This window comes from Talpa europaea (assembly GCF_964194135.1).
Source record: "Talpa europaea genome assembly, chromosome: 11".
Taxonomy (NCBI): domain Eukaryota; kingdom Metazoa; phylum Chordata; class Mammalia; order Eulipotyphla; family Talpidae; genus Talpa; species Talpa europaea.
In genome coordinates this window covers 59,504,168-59,527,195 of record NC_140078.1, presented here as the reverse complement: position 1 = coordinate 59,527,195, position 23,028 = coordinate 59,504,168, and the positions used below count along the sequence as shown (strand labels likewise).

The window sequence follows — 23,028 nt, the reverse complement described above, 5'->3', positions numbered from 1 at the left end:
AATGGACTTTTCTAAAAATTCTTATCTCTAAAATGTCAGGCAGTTTTTGTTTTGCTGTTTTTGGTTTTATTTTTTGATTATTGCTTTTGGTGTTTACTAGATAACAGGCCCAGCTTGTAGGTGGGGGAGATAGTGTTTTTCTTCAGAAGAAATAAACACGTGCTGTAAATTCATTGAAAACTTTGGCATTGCTAAGTAATGAATCACCCACTCTTGATTAACAGAAAGCTTAATGAAGGAAGCTTCTGGGGCTGTACTTCAAGTTGGAAGTTTATGTTACTCCACGTTCATGGTCCTTTCTTCTTTCCCAGCCAAATAAAATAGTAAATAAAAATAAAGTAAAAAGGATACGGAACTAGTGGATTGTGACTTAACGATGGATGCAGCACTTTGCAGCAGATGGTGCTGTCATTCCACTGCACCTTGGACTTGCTACTCCTTTTTGGGGGTAAGACAGTGTTCCCTGTGGGAACTCTTGCCTAGAAGTTTGAATTTTACAAAACAAAATGAAAACAAGAGAACTCCATTAATTTGAGTTTTACTATGTTCTTTTAATTCTTTATCATAGTGCAATGTGTGTGTGTCCGTAAAAATTGGATGGGAGTAGGAGTAGTAGAGGCATGGTTGTTTGTTTTTTTTAAATTCTCTTTGTGCATTTTGATGCTAGCATTGTGTACTTTCTTTAGGGAAAAACTGTGACCCAAATCCAAAATGTGACTGCAGGATGCGAGTGTAAGGACTGAGTATGCTGATGCTTAAGCTACATATGGTATAACAAATTTGAAGACTAAACTTGTTACGATAAACCACCGAATTTATAGAATACTACCCACCCACCCCAACCCCCCAACTGATAAAGGATTAAATCAGAAGCAGCTGGAGGTTACTGAGTTTTGGTTTGGGCTTTTTTTCCCCCTTCCCTCATGACTATACTTGAAGAACACAAACATTTCAAGTGAATGATGGGTGGGAGAGAGACGGGAGCAAATTCTGGGGAAATGCTGTGCATCATTCCAATAGTGAGATCATGTTTGTTTCAAGCAGGATGACTGTCAGTATCATTTGGGTAACACTGTGCTTTCTGAGGACAGCCGAGAGAGGTCCTTATGACTGTTAGCAAAGCAGAAGTGTCAGCCAGCATGTCATTCATTGCATGATACTCCATCATCAGAAGTGGTGATAACAAGATTACAGTGGTGACATAGTTTGGCAGCTGTATTTTGCTCAAGGCAGCAGCAGTCTTCCTCAAAGGTACTTTCACTAAAAAGCATGAATATGTGTGCATCTGCTTGAGGTCATGATAAACGTCCGCTCAAAGTCTGCACCTTAAACAGGACTGCATGAGTATAGGAAGGACCCCCCCCCCCTTTAGGCAGTGAACTGGTCACTCATTCAGTTTTCCTTAAAACAAATTGTCTTATAACAATGATTATGAAGAAATGATATACTCACAACTGAAGTGATCAGCAGTTCAGTATTCCCTCATTTTCTCTCTCATCTCATCTTCTTTAATAAAGTATTTGAATTTAAAAAAAAAACATTCTTTCAGTGTCTACAAAGAGCTACAAGTTTAAGATGGCAGGGGATGGGTACCCCAGATACTCAGTTAATTTTTCATATTTCTCACATACTTGAAAGCTAAGTCCAGAAAGAACAGTCCCCATGGGAAGAATTCCTGGCAAGAGGATTGTTTGAGGTTGCCATATTTTTGCTCCCTTCTTAGCAACATTATTGACAATCCATTCACGCCTGTCCCTTCCCCCACTGGAGTCCTTCTCCCTTGTAATCTGCCCTTTGTGATCTGTTCTCTTTCATGCAGCCAGCGTGAATGGGGATGCTGCAGTGTGCGCCCTGCCCAGAGACATGGAATTGCCAAGAGACCCAGAATACTTTAGTGGGGCTTTTATTTCCGTCATAAAGCACTGGCTTGAAGAGCTTGATAATTTGATTATAGACCTTTGGTGAAAAGTTGTTTCAAGTGGCCCAAGTGCTGTAAATGACTCTCTTTTCTGTGCTTTCCCCTTACGTTTTAATTTAAAAGCACCTCTGCTTTAGGGGGAGGAGAAATGCATTTGGCAGAAGTCTCAGTTGAAGACTAATTTGTTAGGGCAGCCAGTGTTGAAATCATCCTTTTCAGTTAAATCCCTCTAGTGGAAATGATGCCCAGTGCTTTGTGGTAAAGACTTTTTTCCTCACTGCTTTTCAATGCCATTTGTAACCCACCTAAGCGTGCTCCCAGGCTGCCTCCCAGCTCCAAATTTGGCTAATTGTCCTGTCGGCACTGTGTGTCAAAGGCCAGCTCTGGATTCCCCAATTGGAGATTTGAATGTTCCAGGAACAGCCCTCCTCCCTCCCTTCCCCCGCCCCCAATTTAGCACTAGACTTACCCAGGTCTCTCCTGAGAAGTGAAAACAATTGCCTGGGGACCCTAAAGAAATTGGATCAAAGAAATAGCAGTTTTAGTATTAAAGAGAATATGTGTTTGCTGGTCAGACATGAAATGCTTCTAGCAAAGAATGAGAACATTTATAAGGAAAAGTTGACACCATAGTGAGAAGATATCATTAAATGCCTTATGTTCATATTTAGTCCATGGTATAATTTTAAATTGTATGCAAGTTTTTTTTTTAATACATATTAGGGGAAAAAATAGATGACTACTATATCAAATCCCAAAGTCATGCAGCTATTGCTTAGGATGATGGTAAATTAGGTTTGCCTGATCAGCCACTGAATTTTTAAAATATGCTCAGTAAGTAGTAATCTTCATAATAAGCAGCAACAGTGAAAAACCCAGACTGTGATTCCATTTTGAATGTCAAACATTTAGGGAAAAAATTGATATGCAGCAAACTAGATGTGTAAGCAAGAAGTTTGAGATTTTTATGTATGTATGTATGTATGTATGTATTGATTTATGGTCTTCTGCAGGCCCTGATGTGGGATGTTTCTTAGAGTCTTACAATCTTTGGGAAAGAGCTGATGCCAATTGACACGACAGTTAGTGTTAGGTGGCCTGAAAGTAAAGCATGACAGTTAGTTTGGGTTGATTGGGAGCTATATAATAGCACATAGCAGTTATTTTTCAACATGGTTATAAAAATAAACACTCTAATTCTATGATGAGACACTTAATGAATTACACAGATTTCTAAACTGAGTTTTTATTATTCTAATTGTTACTTGCTCTGCCTGGCCAGAAGATCTGTACATGTTTACCTTTGTTTTACATTTTATAGCCATTTGCAAGCTTGATTCTTTAAACTTCTTGCTTTAAATGGGAGTATTTAAGAATATAAATCGGGGCTGTCAGAGATCCCACAAAAGCTTACATTTCTTCAAATGTGGATCAGTATTTCTCAAAAGGCCTTTCTGTACAGGATACATACTCTTTTCATTCAAACGTGTGAGTTTCATTTAGAGAAAAATTTGTGGACTTTAACAATCATTATTTTGATCATCTCTGAAATTTCCAACCTTGAATCTGCAAGCTGAATTTGAGGCTTGTCTTCACTTGATTTCATTTTACCTGCAGTTTTTTCTAAGTGACTCAGTTCTGTCAGGAAAATGACCCAACTTTTTATTTATCAATTAACTTTAGCTTCATGAGCATCCTTTTGGGTTTGGGTGAATTCAGTTTTAAATGACTCTAAAGGTTGTTCCTGTGAACTCTTATCTGAGAAGAGTTTAGTATCTTCCAGAACTAACACGCATAAACTAAATATACAGACTTAAAGTGTACCACACTGGAGAAGTTCACTTAGATTAATGTGGGTTTGGTTTGTTCTTAAGTGATTTCTGCCTGCCTTGATAATCACTATACCTTTCTTACATAAGTCTGAAACTGACATCATCTAGTAACATGTAATAGGTAACTGGCATTGAACTGATAGCTGTCATCTATCTTACTCTGTTGAGTTCCCAGTATCTGATTCTGGGTCAGCCATGTAAGGCAGGCTTGGCAGATGACATGGTTTTCAAGGTGGATGGAGTCACTCAGCTACTCAGTACCAGAGTAAGGCTTTGAACCCACATGTCTCTGACCAAACTTCTTCCCCTTTCAGTTGATCTAATTTTTTTTTTTTTTTGTAACTTTGGAGTATATTCAGACTGGTTTATTAACATCAACACTGTACCTGAGCCATGAGCCTCTGGTGGGTATGCAGTTGTGACCAGCCAGAGTGACTAGGAGCATGCATAGAACTGCTGGTTGGTGGAGGCCAACCTCCTTATCCTATGGAGTAGGTTTTTGCTGCTTTTCCTCATGGTTCTTTATAAAATATACTCATCTGGGAACTTTGTAGGCTGATTCATTTTAGCCAAGAATTCTTTTTAGCCGGAAAGAGAGCCTTTACTGGCACTTTCTAATAAAATTCATTCTTCAAACCATCTTTGATGTTTTAAGACCCCCTAAGAGTTGTGTGTTCTCTCTCTCTCTCTCTCCCATCACGAACATGCACATGTGTGCATACTACACTGACTACATCCCCTAGCTAATCTTTAGAATGGCATCATTCCAAAATGAAAAGATGAAATTCACAACAAGCTGGGTTTCCCTTAAGCAGATTCTAGATCCCCATACAAATTTACCAAAACTGTGTCTTCACGTTATTGTATCCAGCCTTTTACATTAATAATTGTTCTGCCCTTGTGGGACACTTAGAAAGATGGGGTTCTCACTGATAAATGCCCTATCCCTCACTCTCATCCTTCCCTTCTTGTCTGCTTTTGGACCCTATATTATGGCTTGCTAATTACACAGGTGGATTGTAGTGTGGTCTAGCTTGGTTGCTGGAGTCAGCTTTCCTGGAATTGGATCCCAACTGTGCCTCTTAACTAGCGGGGTCATGTTGAGCAACTGAATTGAGTCCTTTAAAGCCTTGGCTTCCTCACCTGGAAAGTGGAAATCATAATAGCATCTACTTGGTAGGGAGATCATTAGAACTGAATGAGATAATCCCTGTAAATTCCAACGCAGAGTGCCTAACACATGGTTTCTGCTCAATAAACAGTAGCAACTATTGTTGTTGAAGGTGAGGAGTCTCATCAGCCCTGTGTTTAGATTATAAAAGATTAGTAAAGAGCTTAATAACACACAAAAAAAAGACCCTGAGTAAAAATAGTTTTGTGGGGTTTTCTTAGTAGTGGTAGCCACTATTGCCTGGTCTTAATTGAGAATGGGACAAATTGATAGTATGCCCATTAATGATAACATGCCTTGTTGTATTTTGACAAGTGTGAAATTTCTGCTTTTTAAAAATGTATTTGATAATCAAATAAACCCTATTTATTAATAAAAATTAACTAGTTTGCAAAAATTTTTCAAAAATATGCCTGTAACAACAGGGATGATCACGTCCAAAAAAGTTCGACATACGTCCTTTTCAAACATGAATGCTTTGACTGCTTTTAAGGTTTGTATCCTAACTTTGACACTTATGTATTATAAATTCTTTTTGTTATTTTCAAAGCTGTATGTGTGTGTGTGATCTAAAAAGATTTAATTCCTTGATTTGAATCCTCCTTTGGTTTGTATCTGGGTGTTTCACTTATGTACATATGATATACATATGTCAGCATGAATTCCAAATTCCTCATTATTCTGTCCCATTGTTCTTCCCTAATAACCTCCCTCGCCTTCAGTGGAGTCACATGTTCATGCCACAGGGGAAAGAAAAGTCTGTGCATCCTTCAAGCTCTTTGTCAAAAGCACTGGTACTGGTGTTCTTTCCTCCTCCTCTCTCTCTTCCCCTCTCTCCCTCTTTTCCTCCCTTTCTCTCCTGTCTCTCTCTCTTCCTCCTCAGCCTCTGCCACCTCTCTACCTCTGCCTCTTTCTCTACCTCTGCCTATCTCCACACTGTCTCTCCAGTTCACACACATACTTCACTCATGTCTGTCTTTCTCTGTGTCTGCTTTTTCTTGCCCTGTCTCTGTATTTGTTTCTCTGTTGGTCTGTTATCTCTCCCTCTTGCTGAAGCCATTCAGAATGAGCACCATCCTCATTCAGGAACAGAGTGTGCTTTCCCTGGCCTGGTGCCATCCCTTGGAGAGAGAAGTGCTTTGAAAACCCCACTTGGACTCCTCACCAAACCACACTGCAGTTAAGCTTAGCATCTGCCCACCAGTTTGCCCACTTAATGTAAGGTCTCTATCCAAAACTTGCCCGTTTTTCTTTTGATCTAGGAACACATGCTTTTTTTTTTTTTTTTTAAAGTTGGATGCCCAGTTAAAAATCTTATGAAAAATAAGGGCTTGTTGTGAAAGAATGAGAGTTTAACTCAACTATAATTTGCTTTTTCCTTTTAGCTTTCTTGTGAAGAGAAAGCCAGATGCTGCCCTTTCCAGAGAATAAGTTACCAGACTATGATATAAAAGAACAATTTCATTCAGCTTCATAACAAGGACTTGAACTGGCATTTTTTAGCCAGAATCTCAGTTACACACATGCACACACACACACATACATTCTGTTTCAAATTTAATGAATGAAAAAATGTTACATGCTAGATTGTAATTCTTAGTTTTAAATAACCTTTATTGTTGAAGTAGAAAATATGATTTTTTAAAAATGTTATCTTTATATGAGCTTATTTAAATGTTAGGAAGCTATGAATCTCAATTTTCTAGTGAAAAATCCCTTATCAAGAGTTATAGACAAAAAAGAGGCATTAACTAAAGAATACAGGAAGAGCAGACTATGCTGGGAATAGAAAATTAAAAGAACAGGATTGAAGTTACAGCTAGTTCTGCTATAACACAAGATGCATTCCTGAAAAATTACTGCACTATGCAAAATTGCATAATAAAAACCACATGAGACTCATTGGAAACATGGGATTTGGGCCCAACACTCAAAACTCAAAAAACTTGTCACAGCAAATGTGGATAGTGTGGCTCCTAACACCTGGTGTGAGCTGAAGAGCTCAGTAGATGTTTGGAAGAGGGAGCTGGAGGTGTTATGTGCATTCCCATGCGGCTCAGTTTAGCCGGATGTAGTTTTCTGTGTTCACCTCGTGCTTCTTGCAGTGCTTCTTTACTTCTTGCAAAAGTAAATGCAAATTTCATTATACTGAAATGGTTCCTTAATATGTCTTTGGCTTTGGAATAGGTTTACATTCTCAAGACAAGTATTATAGCATAACTGACTATATTGAAAATTTTATTTACATCATTTGATAGCAACAGAAAATATATCACATTTTCTCTGAGATACTCTCTTGAGAATTCTGATACCCTGGAAATAGTAAAAGGAAATGTGAAAATTCTAGTTGGGGTTTCTCCTCCTCTTTGTACCACAGTCATGCTATTTGTACTGCAGTATGCTGCCACCGGGGGTACACAGATGACTTTTGTGGATTAACATGGATGAATATTTTAAATAGAATGTATATCTGAAAAAAATACATACATATATATATATATATATATATAAATAAGCTTACCAAGCCTATTAGTTCATGGTACTGTTGTTTTAGAAAAATAGTTATCAGCTGAGAACTGGTTCATATTGGGTCATTTGAAAATGGGTTGGGGGGTAATTTGAGTTTGTTCCTGGCAAAGGAGCACTACTAGTGATAAGAGGTGGGGGACCAGGAATTCTAACCATTGTGAAATCCTCTGTAAGAATTGTCCTGTCTGGGCCTCCCTGGTGGCTCAAGGGGTTAAGACGCAACCTATGAAGCTGTCTGCAGCCACTGCAGCACAAGTTCAATCCCCGGCCAGGGAGCTACCCACATGGCACAGCAGACCTCTCCTGTTTCACCCGCTGCTCCCCTCAGCAGTGTATTTCAGTAGATCTGCCTGTTCTGTTCCCCACTCTGTCTCTGGTGAATCCTCTCGCCACCCCCCCCCCCACACCTCTGGCCTGTACCCCAGCTCTTGTATGCATAAATAAATAAATCTTTAAAAAGAAAAAAAAAATTGTCCTGTCTAAAATACCAGTGATGCCCCTAGGAGTGACCAATTAATATTAAACTATGGGGGAGGGAACAGTAGAGATCATAACTTAAATAAAAATGTTGGGTAAAAGTAGTATTTTATGTGGCTTTAGTAAGAATGATGGAAATAGTTTGCAATTGATGGAAATTTGGAAAACACTAGTTGACTAGTGAGTTTAATTAACAAGTCCTGATTAGGAGTGTCATGTGCCAGGCAGTGTTCTGGGCTCTACTCAGCTGTGGCTAATAGTTCTTGAGGCATTAATCTATTGTAAGGCAGGCTCTCAACCTTGACTGCACAGTGGAATCACACAGGGGAGCTTGTAAAAGTTTGGGTGCCCAGACCACATACCAGCCAGTTGGTGAGGATGGGACTTAGACATCAGTAATTTTTAAGCTTGTAAGCTATAGGTTATGCCAGAGAAAGAGAGTAGCCAGAGTTGAGAACCACTGGTGTAGGGCCATTTGAAATTCATTCCTATCCACAAGAAAAGCTGTACCAACCATGCAAATACTAGTTGAATGCCCACTTTGCTTTCAGAAAGAAATGACCAAGACAAGACACAGGGAAGACCTGCCATCCAAGACAGGCAGCAGAAGTATAAACACATTTTTCAATCTAGGCTGCCAAGTGCTTGATGGAAGTATATGTAGAATGTTTTGGAATCACGGAGGAGAAAAAAATTGAAGAAAAAGAAAAACCTCAGATGCCAAATTTGGAAAATTATTAAGCTTAAGTTAATTTAGTTTTCCTCCCTTAAACACAACTTCCGTGTCAGAAAGAAAAAAAAAGCAATAGGCACTTACAAATCACTATTAATGTGGTCTCCTAACTTGTTTGTGGACTTAGTGTGATCAATGTGGAAAATTTAAATTTTATCTACAGATAGCATAGTGATTTTATCCTGGCGTAAAGTAGCTTCTTAAGTATCTGATAGCATTTATTGAATTAATTAATGTCCTTCAGGAATAAGTCATTGCAACTTTACAGAGAGATTTGGAAATAAACAGAGAGAACTTGGCAAATTAACCATTTTAGTGATGCTTCTTATTGTTGATTCCAGTGTGCTTAATTTTTTAAGTACTCCTACTGCTTCCATGCTATAAGTAAACATTGGGCCATATATATTGCAGCTAAGTAAATGTGTCATTTTAAATAAGTTTAATTGAAGGCAGCCAGTAAGGTACAATAAGGCACTTAACTAGATAAAATTACCAAATAATTTACTGGCTTCTAGTGGTAACAGAACATCAGATCTAGATTTATTTAGTATGCATTGCCTTACTCTGAGAAAACCTGATTCTCCAGTGGGTAGATTTATTTTCAGTTAAACCTGTGTAGTCTGTACTTAACTATGAATTACTTCCTGGTTTAAAAAACAGGCGTAGCTATTTGTGGTATTTTTGTCTTGCGCCTTTGGCATCTTAGTGGTGTGAACCGGAGCTGTGCCATCTGTAGTCAAGTGAGATTATTTTAAAAAAGGGAGTGAAATGATTCACTGGAAAATTTCAGCACAGATTCTAAGGAATGATAAGATAACCTCAGAAACATTTTTATTTGGTGTCATATGCTGGTGGGTAGTGACAGGGAAAAAAAGTGAAGGTACAATTTGTTTCTTAACATTTTGCTATTTTGAAAATTGGAGAGGTATTATGCTAGAAAGGAAGAATTTCATGTGGTGTCAATTAGCAGAACTCTGCAGATGAATGAATAATTTTTCTCTCTCTGACTACAAGTTGGAGCCAGTGAGGTTCTTTCTAACCATGTAAAACCCAATATTCGCAGGTCTAGAAAGGCTGTTTCATTTCCCCATGGCTACGTATGATGAACCTCTTTATGTTGAGACGTTTTCTAAGCAGAAGGACCAGTTCCTAGAATCCTGAATAAGACTGTGGGGCCTAAATAAGCCATTGCTGAACGCTGCTAAGTTTAATATATTTTCACCGAGTGATGCGTATTTTTCAATCCAAATGTGATCATTTCAGGGGACTCATCTAGGCTCCTTAGGAGACTTGCCCTAAACACAGTGTCTTACCTTTCTTTCTTTTCCTTTGCAGAAAGAAGACATAGCTCATCCAGCAAGCCTTCACTGGTCGTTCCTCCCACGTCAGTATTTTCCTTCTTCCCTTCTCTGTCCAAAAGCAAAGGAGGCAGTGGCAGTGGAAGCAGCCGTTCTTCCAGTGGAGGGGTTCTAAGTGCATCCTCATTAAGTTCCAAGTTGTTGAAATCGCCCAAAGAGAAACTGCAGCTCAGGGGGAACAACAGGCCAATGCATCACATTCATCAAAATAGAGTCTCCCATAGTAGAATGTGAGTATGGCCAAGAGGGGTCTTAAAGCTTGCCTGCTGAGAGGGGAACTGTGTACTCCAGCCATCTGAGAGTATCTGTGAATAATGTGAAAGAAAGTCACTTGGAAAATTCAAATATGTTGTTGTTTCTGTTTCCCTATCTTGGGAGATTTTACAGAATAGCAATAAGGTTAATAATGCTTATTAATAAATAATGATAATTTACTGCATATTGAAACTTAGCTCAACATGTCATTTAATTATCTTAATTCCAGATAAGGAGAAGGAACTGTAATAAATTTAAGGAATTTTAGCCTGGAGGCTTTAAAGTCAAATAGGCATGAGTTCAAAATCCACCTCTCTCACTTCCTAGCTGTGTGACCTTGGACATGGCACTGTTTCTCTCAGAGTCTAAAAACAGCAGTCATTGTGCAGAGTTATTGGGAGTAGCAGAGTTCACATATTAGAGTGAAGCAACTGGCATGGCGTCTGACCCACAGGAGACAGGAAATGAATGGATGCTGGTGCTTCTGCTGCTGCTGTTGATTATACTAAGAATAAAAAGATGAAAAGCTTCCCAAATGCTATTCTAAGGTTTTTAGGGGCCTGCAAAGGAAATAGGGAAGCACGGTTTCCTTCCCCCAATCTTGGGTTCACATCACAGCAGTGATAAAGAAAGAGTGGAAGAAGTTCACACTCACCACGCAAGACTTTGGCAAGTTTCCAACAGATTGGTAGGTTGGCACTCACCTGGTGGTCACCTGAGGGAGCAACTGTACACTCCCATAGAAACACATCTTGCCGTTTCCTGGCATCCCTCAGCTTAGTGGCTGGTGGTTTTCCCCTGGCCTTCTTCCCCTTTAGAGGGTATGTCACACATCTCACTCCCAAGGTCTGATAACCTGATTAATCTCAGGGCAGCATCCAGCACCTGCTACTGCTCAAGGACCTTGCCAGTTGGGAGAGACCATGGCATCTTGCAGTGTCTCTGCTGCTGTCAGGATGTTCCAGGTACAGCTGTTTGGAGCTGTTTGTCCTGGTTGCTAAGCCCCCAGCCTCTGCTCATCTGTCAGAAGTGCAAGTACAGCAAGTTTGGCTTTATTTCCTGGAGCTGTTTGAAAGCCAAATAAAATGCCAGTGCAGTGTGCAAGTCACTTGCCAGCTTAACAGCTGTCAGAGTACTGACTCCACTGAACCAAGTTCATAAAACCTCATCAATCCAAATCTTTATGTGGATTTGGGCTTAAGAAGGACGACCAAGCCAACTGTTAGCTTTGTACCAACATGTGCTACCCAATTGATAGCGTTAGTAAGATTTCAGAAGTAATTATTTTGTTATTATTGGCACAGGTCTTCAGTACTCTCCAGCTGTGTGCCAGGTGCTTATATTCCAAGATCCTATCACAGAAACCTTTTTTAGGGAATGGCGAATTACCACATCAGTGGCGCATCATACAGTAAATAAACATTGGTCTTCCTCATTGACAGAAAGAGAGCCTCTCCTTGGAGATTTATTGCGAGGCCCATTTGAGTTCTTCTAAGTCCCCAGTGACATTTCTTGGAAGTTTTCTCTAATTCCAAGTGTTCTTTATCTCTGCTCTCTAAGTTTACTTTGTTTTGAGTGATTCTTTCTTTAAAATGACAGTTCTCAAAAGATATTCTCTAAAGGTCTCCTGCAATTAGTCTTTGGCCAATATAGGCCTTTTAATAGCTTGCTTTTTGCAGAAATTGTATTGAGTATCATGTCTAGATCTCCCACATTCTCACTTGTAAGACTGCTTTGGAATGATGAAAGACCAAGTAAATTTGTGTTCTACTGGAGCATTTTGCTGGACAGAAGGACTTATAAACTAAGTCTTACTGACTTTTCTTGATTATCTTAACAGATATTCATAAGGTGTCTTTGGGAGCCTAGTTCTGTGTGGGTAGGCCAGGACTCTGCCCTTATCCCCATTCACTTGGGGATGTTGGGGCACTCAGTTGCTGGTGTTCTTGCTTTCCCCTACAACAGCATGACACCTTCTGTCAAAGTGGAAAAGATTCATCCGAAGATGGATGGCACACTACTGAAATCTACGGTGGGGCCAACCTGTCCTGCTACTGTGAGTTCCTCAGTCAAGCCTGGCCTTAACTGCCCCTCAATACCAAAGCCAACCTTGCCTTCACCTGGACAGATTCTGAATGGCAAAGGGCTTCCTGCACCACCCACTCTGGAAAAGAAACCTGAAGATAATTCCAATAACAGGAAATTTTTAAATAAGAGATTATCAGGTAACTTTGCGTTTTCTGTCCTACTGTTTCTCTATAGGTTGGGTGTTCACGGAAGAGCAAATGAACTGTTCTCTGAAGTCCTCTTTTACTGATCTATCTCAGCTTTAGGTGGAAGTTCCTTAAACAGTATGCTTGTCCTTCTCACTCTTGGTTTTAAAGAGCAGGTGTGTGTATAAGTAATGTAAATATATCATCTAGTGGTATATTTCTGAATGGAGTAATGCACAAATAATGACTTAAATCGTCTCTTTGCTGTCATCTAATGACAGTAGTTTCTCACTTAGTGGTATTGCTGCTGCTTTGCAGAGCTCACATTTTTTATATTTTATACTGATTGATAATCTGGTAGATTTTATCCAAGTTATTATTGGTCTTGAGTGTTTTCCCATTTTCTTATTTACCAAAAAAAATGAAGAAGGGTTTGGTGAGCCCAATGTAATGTCTGTGTGCTTTTGACAGAAAGAGAGTTTGATCCTGACATACACTGTGGGGTCATCGATCTCGATACCAAGAAGCCCTGTACTCGGTCTTTGACATGCAAGGTAGGTGGCCTCTGGGACAGAGCTAAAGGCACTGGGGGATGCACAGGAACTGGACTGCATTGCATTGCTCCCAGAGTCTAGCCCAGAGGAGATCTGATGACCTGTGGATGGTTCTGAATTTTGTAAATGAGGGAATAACTTGGTTTTGTGAAGAAAACTTCAAGTTCAGAATGTGTGACATCTTTTACTACAAACTGCAATCTTAAGTGAGTTTTTGTTTTCAGTGGGCAGCATTGTATCTAGGGGAATACAAAGACTTGCTACTTCTTAAAATAAAATTAATATGAGAGTCTACCCTTGACTGTGGTTTAAATTGTACTCACTTAGAACAAGCAGAAATTTCTGTGTGTGTGTTTGTAAATATTCTTAAAATGTGTGTATGATCTGTGGTTCTTAAATTTAAAGAACTATTTTTTAAAAATTTTGAGACTTTGAGAAGAGAGCTTTATTTTTCTAGTTTTTAAAAAATACTAGTAATATAAAATCTAACTTCTATGTAAGCTAACAAATGGAATGATTGTTCTTTCTGTCCTGAAGACTACCTTAAAAAAAAAAAAAATGCCAGTATATCCTAATAGGAAGGTAGTATACATGCTGTAAAATTAGCATCGTTTTTGTGGGGAGTGGCTTTCTGGCAACATTGCTCTCCTACATAGTTGAGCACCTATGTTTATGTGCAGTTCTCTATAGAGCATTCCCAACTGCCCTTCAGAAGGGCTTCAGAAGTTTTAAGAATTACTGAAGTATGTAATTCAAAAACTGTTGTTTGGGAGGAGGGGTTAAAAATTACAGAAGTTAATGTTATGTTCTGAAAATTGGTAAAAATTATATTATTTTAAATTTTACAACAGATTGCATTTGAATAAAAGATATCTGGTCCCAGTGCACTTCCTAAACAGTGGAGGAATGTTATAATCTTCAGAAATGAGAGCTGTTATTGATAAGTGGCTCTTATTTTAATTTAAATTTCTAATTTAAGTGTGATGTGTATATTTTCTTACAAAAGTGGTTCTGAATCTTTGGGAAAGGGTTGATGAAGAGTAACTTTAAATATTTATTTTTTAAAGCACTGTTATGTTTTTTAAATCACTGTTATACACCTATGCACATATATTCTGAATTTTGCATTCTAACTTGGGTTGATTGACATCCCCACCTGAGCCCATCCTTGAATATATATTAAGTCAAAACTCCTATCTCTGAGCACATTGCTTTTGTTTAATATAAATTGGAGATGTAGTAGTGTGTTGTTACTGTTTTCAGTTAGCCATTTGAGTTCTGTAGAATTGTGTCTTTTTCAGCTGCCCAAAGGAACGCATGAAAGAGTTTGTCCGCCTTATTCCACAGTCTGATCATAGCTTCCATCCTCTCTGTTTTGCTACTTAGCTCTCCGTATTATAGCACCTCTGGTCAATGAAAGATGCTTTCTTTATTTAAGTTACTGTCTTTAAATCATCTGTGAGGCATGCTGACATACCAAACCCTTATTAAACGCAGAATCAAGAGAGTTTGACAAGCCTTTTTTGAATTGGCTTATGTGAATCTTGCATTTTTAATCCATCTTCCTTTCCAAATTCTATGTGCTCTCCATGTGTTCTGTTATGGGTGTCATTGCTGTCTATAGCACAGTATCAAGCCTGCCATGCGCTAATATATATCCTCAGCCCTCACTTATCATGAGTTTAGCATAGGGCTGGCAGAATACGTGGCATCTGAGCAGGCCTGCCTTTTCACACCTGTAACTCTTGCTGTGTCAGTGCTGTTCTCTTCCTCTGCCTCAATCCTGGCCTGAATCTATTGAACTGAGGAGGGCTAAGCATACTTGAGTGGCCCTGCTGAATGTCCCGCACATTTCAACCCTGGTCTTTGCTGTCTTAGACTTAGACACTATCTACATATTCACTGTCAGGGGATCTGCTGCTGCCCACTGCCGTCACTACTTCCCTGCTGTGTCCCTGTCACCTGCTGTCTCATTCTTCTATCTCATCTGTCCAGCAGTATGGAATGGTCAGTTTAACTTGACTTTATCTTCTGCTGGGTCTATCCTGTTTCGTGATCTCTGCACCTTCCATGCATATAGATTTTGCCTGGTAGCCTTATCCAGTCCGTTACTAGAAATTTTTATTGCAGACATCTGTGAGCATTGGCCTCATTCTAGGTCCCTGGGGATACAGACTTGAACAAAATTGAGGCATGTTCTCTACTCTTGGGAACATAAAGCTTAATCTGATAATCACTCAAGTAAGTATACAGTTACCACCGAGGAGTAATAAGTAGGGAGACTTGTATTAGGAAGCTCTCACTAGGGAGATTGGACCAAGGTTCACTCCTTTGCCATAGGAGTGCCAGGCTGACATGCAGGCAGAGTGGGGTGGGAGAAAAGAGCAAACATCATGTGTGACGACTCTGTGACAGGGCAGAACAAATCCTTGGGGGTCTAAAAGGCAGACAGAAAGTTGAACAGAAGTAGATACTTGAAACCAAAGGATCAGGAGCAGGAAACACAGGTGTTGGAGTGTTCAAGACCCCAGAAGCTGGTTACACTGTCAGTCTTTATCCTAGGAGCCTTATGCAACCCCAGAAACATTCCGATGGGAGTAAACAGTAATTGAAATGTTCTTCAGAGCTCAGTGAGAATCCTATTTACTCTTTAAAATGAACTGCGGGGTGGGCAGGGTGGGGGAGTCTGAACCATGTGTTGCTCACAGGTGCTATACTAGGTGCTGGTATAGCACTGAACGAAAAAAGTTCCTTGTCTTCATTTAGGTGGATTTCTGTGGATATGTTGCATATTCAAGTAAATTAAATGAAATATTTTTCAAAAACAGACATATTCATTTCATAGTCTGTTGGATATGTCTATAGAAGAAGTAGGTTATGTTATTGAATTTCGACAGTGTTAGAAGCTTAATTTACCCTTAAACAGTAGTAAACAAGTAAACCTATAGAGCAAATCATTTGTATAATAGTAAGGCTACAAACACATACAAAGTGTTGTTTGCAGTGTTTTGTAACATGAAAGAGTGAAGGAAGCATAGCTGAAGTTACTTACATTTGGGATATTTGAATTGAGGCCACTGTAGTTTGTCTCCTTGCAGTTTTTACAGACTGAGAACCCAACAGTATCGAATGGTCAGGTTAACTTGACTTTATCTTCTGCTGGGACTATTATTAGCCCCAACTGAGCCTTAAAAGAAAATCACACCAGTATTCCCCATCAAAATGCATTTGGAGCTTAGATGTTTTCTTATAAGGTGTACTTCAAACACTGGTTTATATTAATTACACTTTTAAGAAAGGCTTTGGCCTAATTTGACTCTCCTTTTTCTTGGTGTGTCCATTTCTCAATTCTGAAATTAGGCATTGTTTTAGGATTCAAAATTGCTGTCTGTCCTGTTTTCTTAAATTCCATAGTGAGTGTCTTTATAGGAATTCACTCTGCTTTCTGCCTCTTCCTTTTCTCAGCCTTCTTTCAGCCTTACATTCTTTACTTATCTCAAGTCTTTCTGAGTCACCAAAGTAGTCTCTGTCTCCAGGATGCTCTGAGCCATTTTCTCTCTTTAATGGCATTTTCATTGGAATAGAGAGAAGCAACTGTGTTTAATATTTACTCTTGACTGTTACTGAAAGAAGACTCTCTGATACATATTTTATGGAATAATTGTTTTCCTTTTTAGCATTCGGAACTTTAACTGACTCAAAGGAGGGTTTTTTCCTAATGACCTGTTAGAATCCTAATAAACAAATTGTTACTATGGCACATTATCTGAGTGCCTGTCAGCTGTGTGTTTCTACTCTTTGCTGCTCAATTACATATTGGGTGTCTCAGTGAACACACTTCTTTCTGCTAGTAGAAGTAATATTGCCAAAACCTCGTACATTTGGAGCTGGAATATGTGCTTCTATTCTAGCTGAAGAGAAAAGATTTTACCCTTAAGATTTTAGCTTATCAAATGCTGAACAGCCTCTGACTATGCTAATGGTCCAGATTGCGCCTTCACTGGGAATGGTGTTTTGGATATATTCAGAAAAGTCCTTTTCTGAATTCTCAGCTTCTGTATTTTTTTTGTTTGTTTTGTCTGTAGACACATTCCTTAGCCCAGCGGAGGGCTGTCCAGGGTAGAAGAAAACGATTTGATGTGTTATTAGCCGAGCACAAAAACAAAACCAGGGAAAAGGAATCGATTCGCCATCTGGACTCTCAGCAACCAACACAGCTTCTCAGGGACTCGCATCCCGCCCCTCCTAGAACTTCACAGGAGCCACACCAAAACTCTCATGGAGTGATTCCTTCTGAATCAAAGCCTTTCGTAGCTAGTAAACCTAAACCTCACACCCCCAGTCTTCCAAGGTAAGCCAAATCCCCCAACTCCTTCTCCCTCCTCCAGGGAACAAAACCCCAGTGCAGTTGTAATGTGCAGGAACATCTATCATGTTTACTACGGAGGTGGTTGTTAAATAGTGGTTTTTTAACTCTAAAAAGTGTTGAGTTCTTCAGTAAGTTTCATCCAGAGCTCTTCTTGGCCAAAAGGAAGCATCAGAATAAAGCTAGATATACATTCTCTATCCTTATTCAACATTAGGTCTCTCGACCTTATTGAGCAGGGTTGCAACCTGGGTCCTGAGAACATTTCCCGTGGCTTTGGCTGCAATTTCCCATACATTTGTCTCACATTTTGCAAAATATAGCTGTGGGAACCATTGCTTGGGATAGATACTCAGCTCAAGTTTTTACAGCATCCGTTTATCAACATATTTTTCATTCATTCATTTGGGACTTAGACATATGCATATCGTAGGTATCTGGGCAGTATCATAAGCAATGGTGTTTTACCCTACACTGTGCTGGTGTACTGAATATGTGTATGTTTGTGCTTGTATATTTAACAAAGTGAAAGTAAAGGACTTTGCACCCAATTTTCAGAGGAAAAGGAAGAGATGAGCCTAGTTAATGAGGGCCTTCAGTTTTGGCCATTGGCAACAAGTGTTTCTGCTTAGGAATGTGCCCCCCTTGATTGCTGTGGGTGAATGTTTCACCTTCCCAAGCCCAGTCCCTGAATTGGTAGCATGAGGGGCAAAAGTATCTCCCTCAGGGAAACCCAAAAGTGTGCTTGAGCCTGTCTCCACATGACCATTGTGGTCTCAGAGCCACACGGTAGAGGACAGGTCAGAGGTGGCTTCTCAGTGTGGCCAGGTCCCAGCGTCGAGTGCTTGAGCAAGTCCTTTCTTTTGCTATCTTCTCACTGAAGATTTTCTGTCTGCACAACTAAGCTTAATTTTAAAACCTGAGGCCTTTATTTATGTAGGGAAAAATAAATTATGAAAGGCTCTAGATTATCCATATAATGTGGTAATGTTACCTCATTCTTTTATCAACTCCTGTCCCTCCTAGGTTCTTTGAGAGCACTTGTCAGTTACTTCATTTATTGCCTTAGTAACCCCAAACAAGATGAAATTTGAAGAAGAATCAAAGAATCCCCATAAATTCCATGCATTTTTTCCCCTTAGGAGGACCTGACCCAGCTGAGCAGCTGTAGAAAAGAGAACTAGTTACATGTTAACCTTTGGTTAGATTTGGCCCTTGACATCATGTAGTGCAGGAGAGAGGTTCCTTTCCCTGGTGCTAGTGGTGGACCTCAGACCTCTTCCAAGTGGTTTTGGATACATTGTTGTAATCTCAGTTAAAAGGCGGCTGATTCCTAGAGATGTGATCTGATCAGTGCTGCACTTTCTGCTCACCAAGGCCTCCAGGCTGCCCTGCTCAGCAAGGTGGGAGTGCCCCCATTGACCCTCCTCCAGTCCATGAATCTCCACACCCTCCCCTGCCTGCCACTGAGCCAGCTTCTCGGTTATCCAGTGAGGAGGGAGAAGGCGATGACAAAGAAGAGTCTGTTGAAAAACTGGACTGTCATTATTCAGGTCATCATCCTCAGCCAGCATCTGTAAGTTCCACATTTACCCCCATGTTGACCTTCCCAGTAGCAGGGACAGGGCACTACAGAGAGGCGTGCCAGAGACTTTGGCCAGCCTGTCTGTGTGGGATGTGGTCAAGGTACAAGAGCACATGGAGCACCCCAGAAGTGGCATGTATCTGTCGGGGATGTCTCATGCTTTATCCTCTATCTTCCATGAAACTCAGGGCTAGGCATTGTCACTCTCATGCTTCACAGCCAACAATACTCAGAGAAGGCTCTGTCTTCATGGTTAGCTCCTCTCCTGGAGGAAAGAGAACACTCCCTGGGCATGTGCTGTCAGAGTCAACAAGCACACAAGATCGTGTTCTGTCTTTCAGTTTTGCACATTCGGGAGCCGGCAAATTGGAAGAGGCTATTACGTGTTTGACACCAGGTGGAACCGGCTTCGCTGCGCCCTCAACCTCATGGTGGAGAAGCATCTGAATGCGCAGCTGTGGAAGTGAGTGCCTGTTCTGCCATCTTTGGGGTGGGAGAGAGAATAGACTTTCCTCAGTGTTGCATTCTCTGTACTTCTGATGAGACTGATTTAATGAAGATAAGCTTATCTAAACTGCAAGCATGGCCTTTGACTAGCTCTGCAGATCTCTCGTCATTCATTCATTCATTCACCAACTCTTTGTCTTGTTCTGAGTGGTGGGGTTGCAGGCAGAGGAACTTCCACATGTTCGGAGTCCATACTCTAATTGGTAGAGAAACACAAAAACCAATACACAGAAAACAAATAGAGATTATAGCTTGTCATAAGGAAGATAATAGAAACAAAAATTACTGACCATTTGCTGAGAGCTGGCTCTGTGCCAGAAAACTTATTAAGTGTATTTAATATGCAGTGCTCTGTGTCAGGTGACCTTGATTAGCCCCGTTTTATAGATTGTGTAACTTAGAAACAAGGTTACACACAGCAAGTCCATGGTAAGGCCAGAATTTGGACCCACAGGCAATTTGGTTCAAGGGAAAGAACTGAGATGGGAAACTCAGCAGGCCAGAGGGCTGCATCTCTGAAGGAGTGCCCATGGAACAGAGAGAGAGGGATGAGAAAGAGCGGTGATGGGGATAGGGCAAGGGAGAGTTCCAGGCAGAAGAAACCAAGTGTGTGCAGGTCAGCAAAGAATGTGGTTTGTTTGAAATAGTAGAAATGGGATCATGGTACAAGACAAGATGGAGAGACGAGCAGGGACCAGATGCCACTGAAATTGATCCTGCGTGCAGTGGGGAGCTGAGAACAGGGTAGAGAAGCTTGTGCTCTGATTTACAATTTAAGATAAAACACAATCACTGTGTGTGGCATTGTGTATGCTAATGTTTTCCAAACAAGACTTTAAGAAGAAGAGCAGTTACAGGGCCTAAAAGGTTTACCTCAGTCTTTTCTGAAGTAAAATAGTTTTCATTCCTGAAAGACTTCTTGGAGCCTTTAATGGGGTGCTGTCTACTGTAACTCAGCAGGTTGTGTATAATGTGGAACATCTTCCAAGCTCTTTTGACCTGGGAGCATTTCTTAAGACAAATAAGTTCTTAAATTCTTGGGGAGCTAATGTTTGGTGGAACTAGTGTTTGGAAACTGTAGCTTTACTAAAGGGGACTCTTTGGTTATTCAGATCGTCCCAATTTGGGCATCATTGAGTGAACTCTGCCTCCTTGCTTTGGTTTCTTAATAAAGTCAGAGTTTCTATTTCACATTTATAGCTGGTATTGCTAGGTAAGAGACTCCTCGTCTTTGAAGAACATTACCTTTGCCAGAGACAGACGACTGACTTAGGCCAGTGGTTTGTCAAGATATTGGGGGTGGGGGGACCCCTCCACATCATATCAGAACTTGACAAGATACATGAAATCTCAGCTTGCTCTTTCTCCAGACTACCTGATAAAACTTGAGGAGTTCAGTGTGCTCACTAAACTCTGAGTTTAGTGAACTCCTGGAAGTTTGGAAGGGTTCTTGGAATACTTTATCCCCATTATATTGATACATGTCTTGTGGCCAATAATTGGATGAAGGTAATTTCAATTCCTAGGGGCTTGGGTAGATAGGTTTTCTTCTTTGTACTGTGAACTTTTGTAAAAGTAGGATCTTGAATGTGTTTTCACTGTCTTGCTCATTCTTCCTCTCTCTTTTTTCTGTATGAAACTCACTGTCTTATCACTCACTCACTTCCATTGAGGAGGAAACTATTTCTTTCCATTAACATGACCTTTACATTGAAAGCAGTCCATACAGGCAAGAAAGACATGTTGTTCCATGATGCGCTGGTGCAGACTAGGACAAACAGAAGTTCGGAGAGAAGAGCCAGGCCAGGTGTTTGAGGAAACAATCCCAATAGGAATGTAGCCAGTGGACTCAAACAACCTTTTCAGGCATCCATCTCCTGAGATTTGTTGGCAGTGGCTTGGCACTTCTTAACAGAGAAGAACTAGTCTCAGGTGGCATCTTTGAGGCACTTGAGGAAACTTGCAGAAGTGGTCCAGGTCCCAGACTGTTGGCTCAATAGAAAGTCCTCCCTTACAGGACGAGCACCAGTTTGGGACTGTTAGCCCCCTTGGCTGTTGTTGATTGTGGTTAATTGGAGGGTAAGTGGAGGTGGGATCTAGGTTATAGCAATGAAATGTGTCATCTCCAGTGTGTGGAATCTCTGATTGCTTATGAAATGAGACCAGTCCTTCCTCTGGATCTTGGCTTTGACCCGAAAGGCCATCTCCAAGCTCCTATTGTTCCTGTGAACCTCTTGACCACTGTTTTTTGGGGGCCACTATTCCACTGGAATGGGCATAAAAGGGTTTTGGGGTTTTTGTGTTCGATGCTGGTGTTTTTTGATTTTTACATTGGTAATAAATTCACTTGGCTAAACAACCAAAATAAATACAAAGAGGTATCCAGTAAAGTTTTAATCCTCCTGCTCCCCCCACTCCTGTTTCCCAACCCATCTCCACAGACACAATCGTTATTATTAGTTGCTTGTGTATTTTTAGAGTTCATTTATGCATACAAGGTCAATATGACTGTATATTCTTATTTTGTCTCTTCTTTACACAAAAGGTAGTGGGTGACTTAAAAGAACATTATAAGGAGCTTTGTGTAGAGAAATCCACATCCTCTCCTCACTGAAAGCCCAAATTTTCCTTTTGTGAGGATTTGGTTCCAGCTGCCTGGGCTTTAGGCTCTGACTTCCTAAGCCACCTAGTGGTTATGAGTAGCCACCACACCCAATGAACAGGAATTCCTAAACCAAGAGAGCAGGGCTTCGCAGAGGTTCTAGTGCTCTTCACTGGTCTGTAGATCTTTGTTGAGATACAGATTCTGCTGCAGTAGGTCTAGGTCCCTGAAACTCGGCATTTCTTTACAATCCTCTCAGGTAATGTTGGTGTTTGTCCTCCATGTGGAGTGTGGGGATAAAGCCCAGCTTATCTAGCTTGCCTTCTTTATGGAGTCTCCTGGAGAAATCTAGAAACCTCTGATGTCTGGACCCCCACCCCAGGGATTCTGCTGTAGTCTGGGTGTAGCTTTGGTTGTTATGGGCAACCAAAGTCAAGAAATACTGACCTAGGACCAGAGCTACACTGCTAAGTGAGGGTTTTAAAGCCAGTGCAAACACTTGCAATAAATAATTCATTTTATTAATAACTTCTTAAAAAGCATCTTCTTAAAAAGCATCTGGAAAGTAGTTTGGCAGCAATCTAGGCCAGCTGTCTTACTTGAAAGATGAGTAAGTGGAGCCTGGCTTGGTGGGGTGACTGGGTCAGTCAGAGCTGCTCTATACAGTCAGGAGGGGACCAATCTTGGCAACAGCCTTCCAGTCAGGCCATTTGCTATTTTGCCCCAATGTTAATTCTTCCCTAGAGATTTTTGAAAATTTTGGTACTGTCACACTTCAAAATCAGAGCTAAAAATAATAAGGATATTCCTGGCTTGATTATTTGAGTGGCACCCTTTTCCCAAGATAGACACCTTACCCCCAGACATTAGTAACAGAACACATTGTTACATGCTGTGACTAGAAGTCCCCCAAGATTGGGAGCTTTGG

The 23,028-nt window shown here is 40.4% G+C and overlaps 1 protein-coding gene across 1 annotated transcript in view; it reads left to right on the top strand.

Moving 5' to 3' along the window:
• ATXN7 (ataxin 7) overlaps positions 1 to 23,028 on the top strand; it is a gene marked incomplete at both ends in the record, with an annotated part of 85,469 nt that overhangs the window by 57,905 nt on the left and 4,536 nt on the right. Inside the window, 6 exon segments of the mRNA XM_084247899.1 lie at positions 9,996 to 10,248; positions 12,239 to 12,498; positions 12,958 to 13,040; positions 17,126 to 17,391; positions 18,784 to 18,982; positions 19,333 to 19,454. Coding sequence (XP_084104025.1) covers positions 9,996 to 10,248; positions 12,239 to 12,498; positions 12,958 to 13,040; positions 17,126 to 17,391; positions 18,784 to 18,982; positions 19,333 to 19,454 — 1,183 coding nt within the window.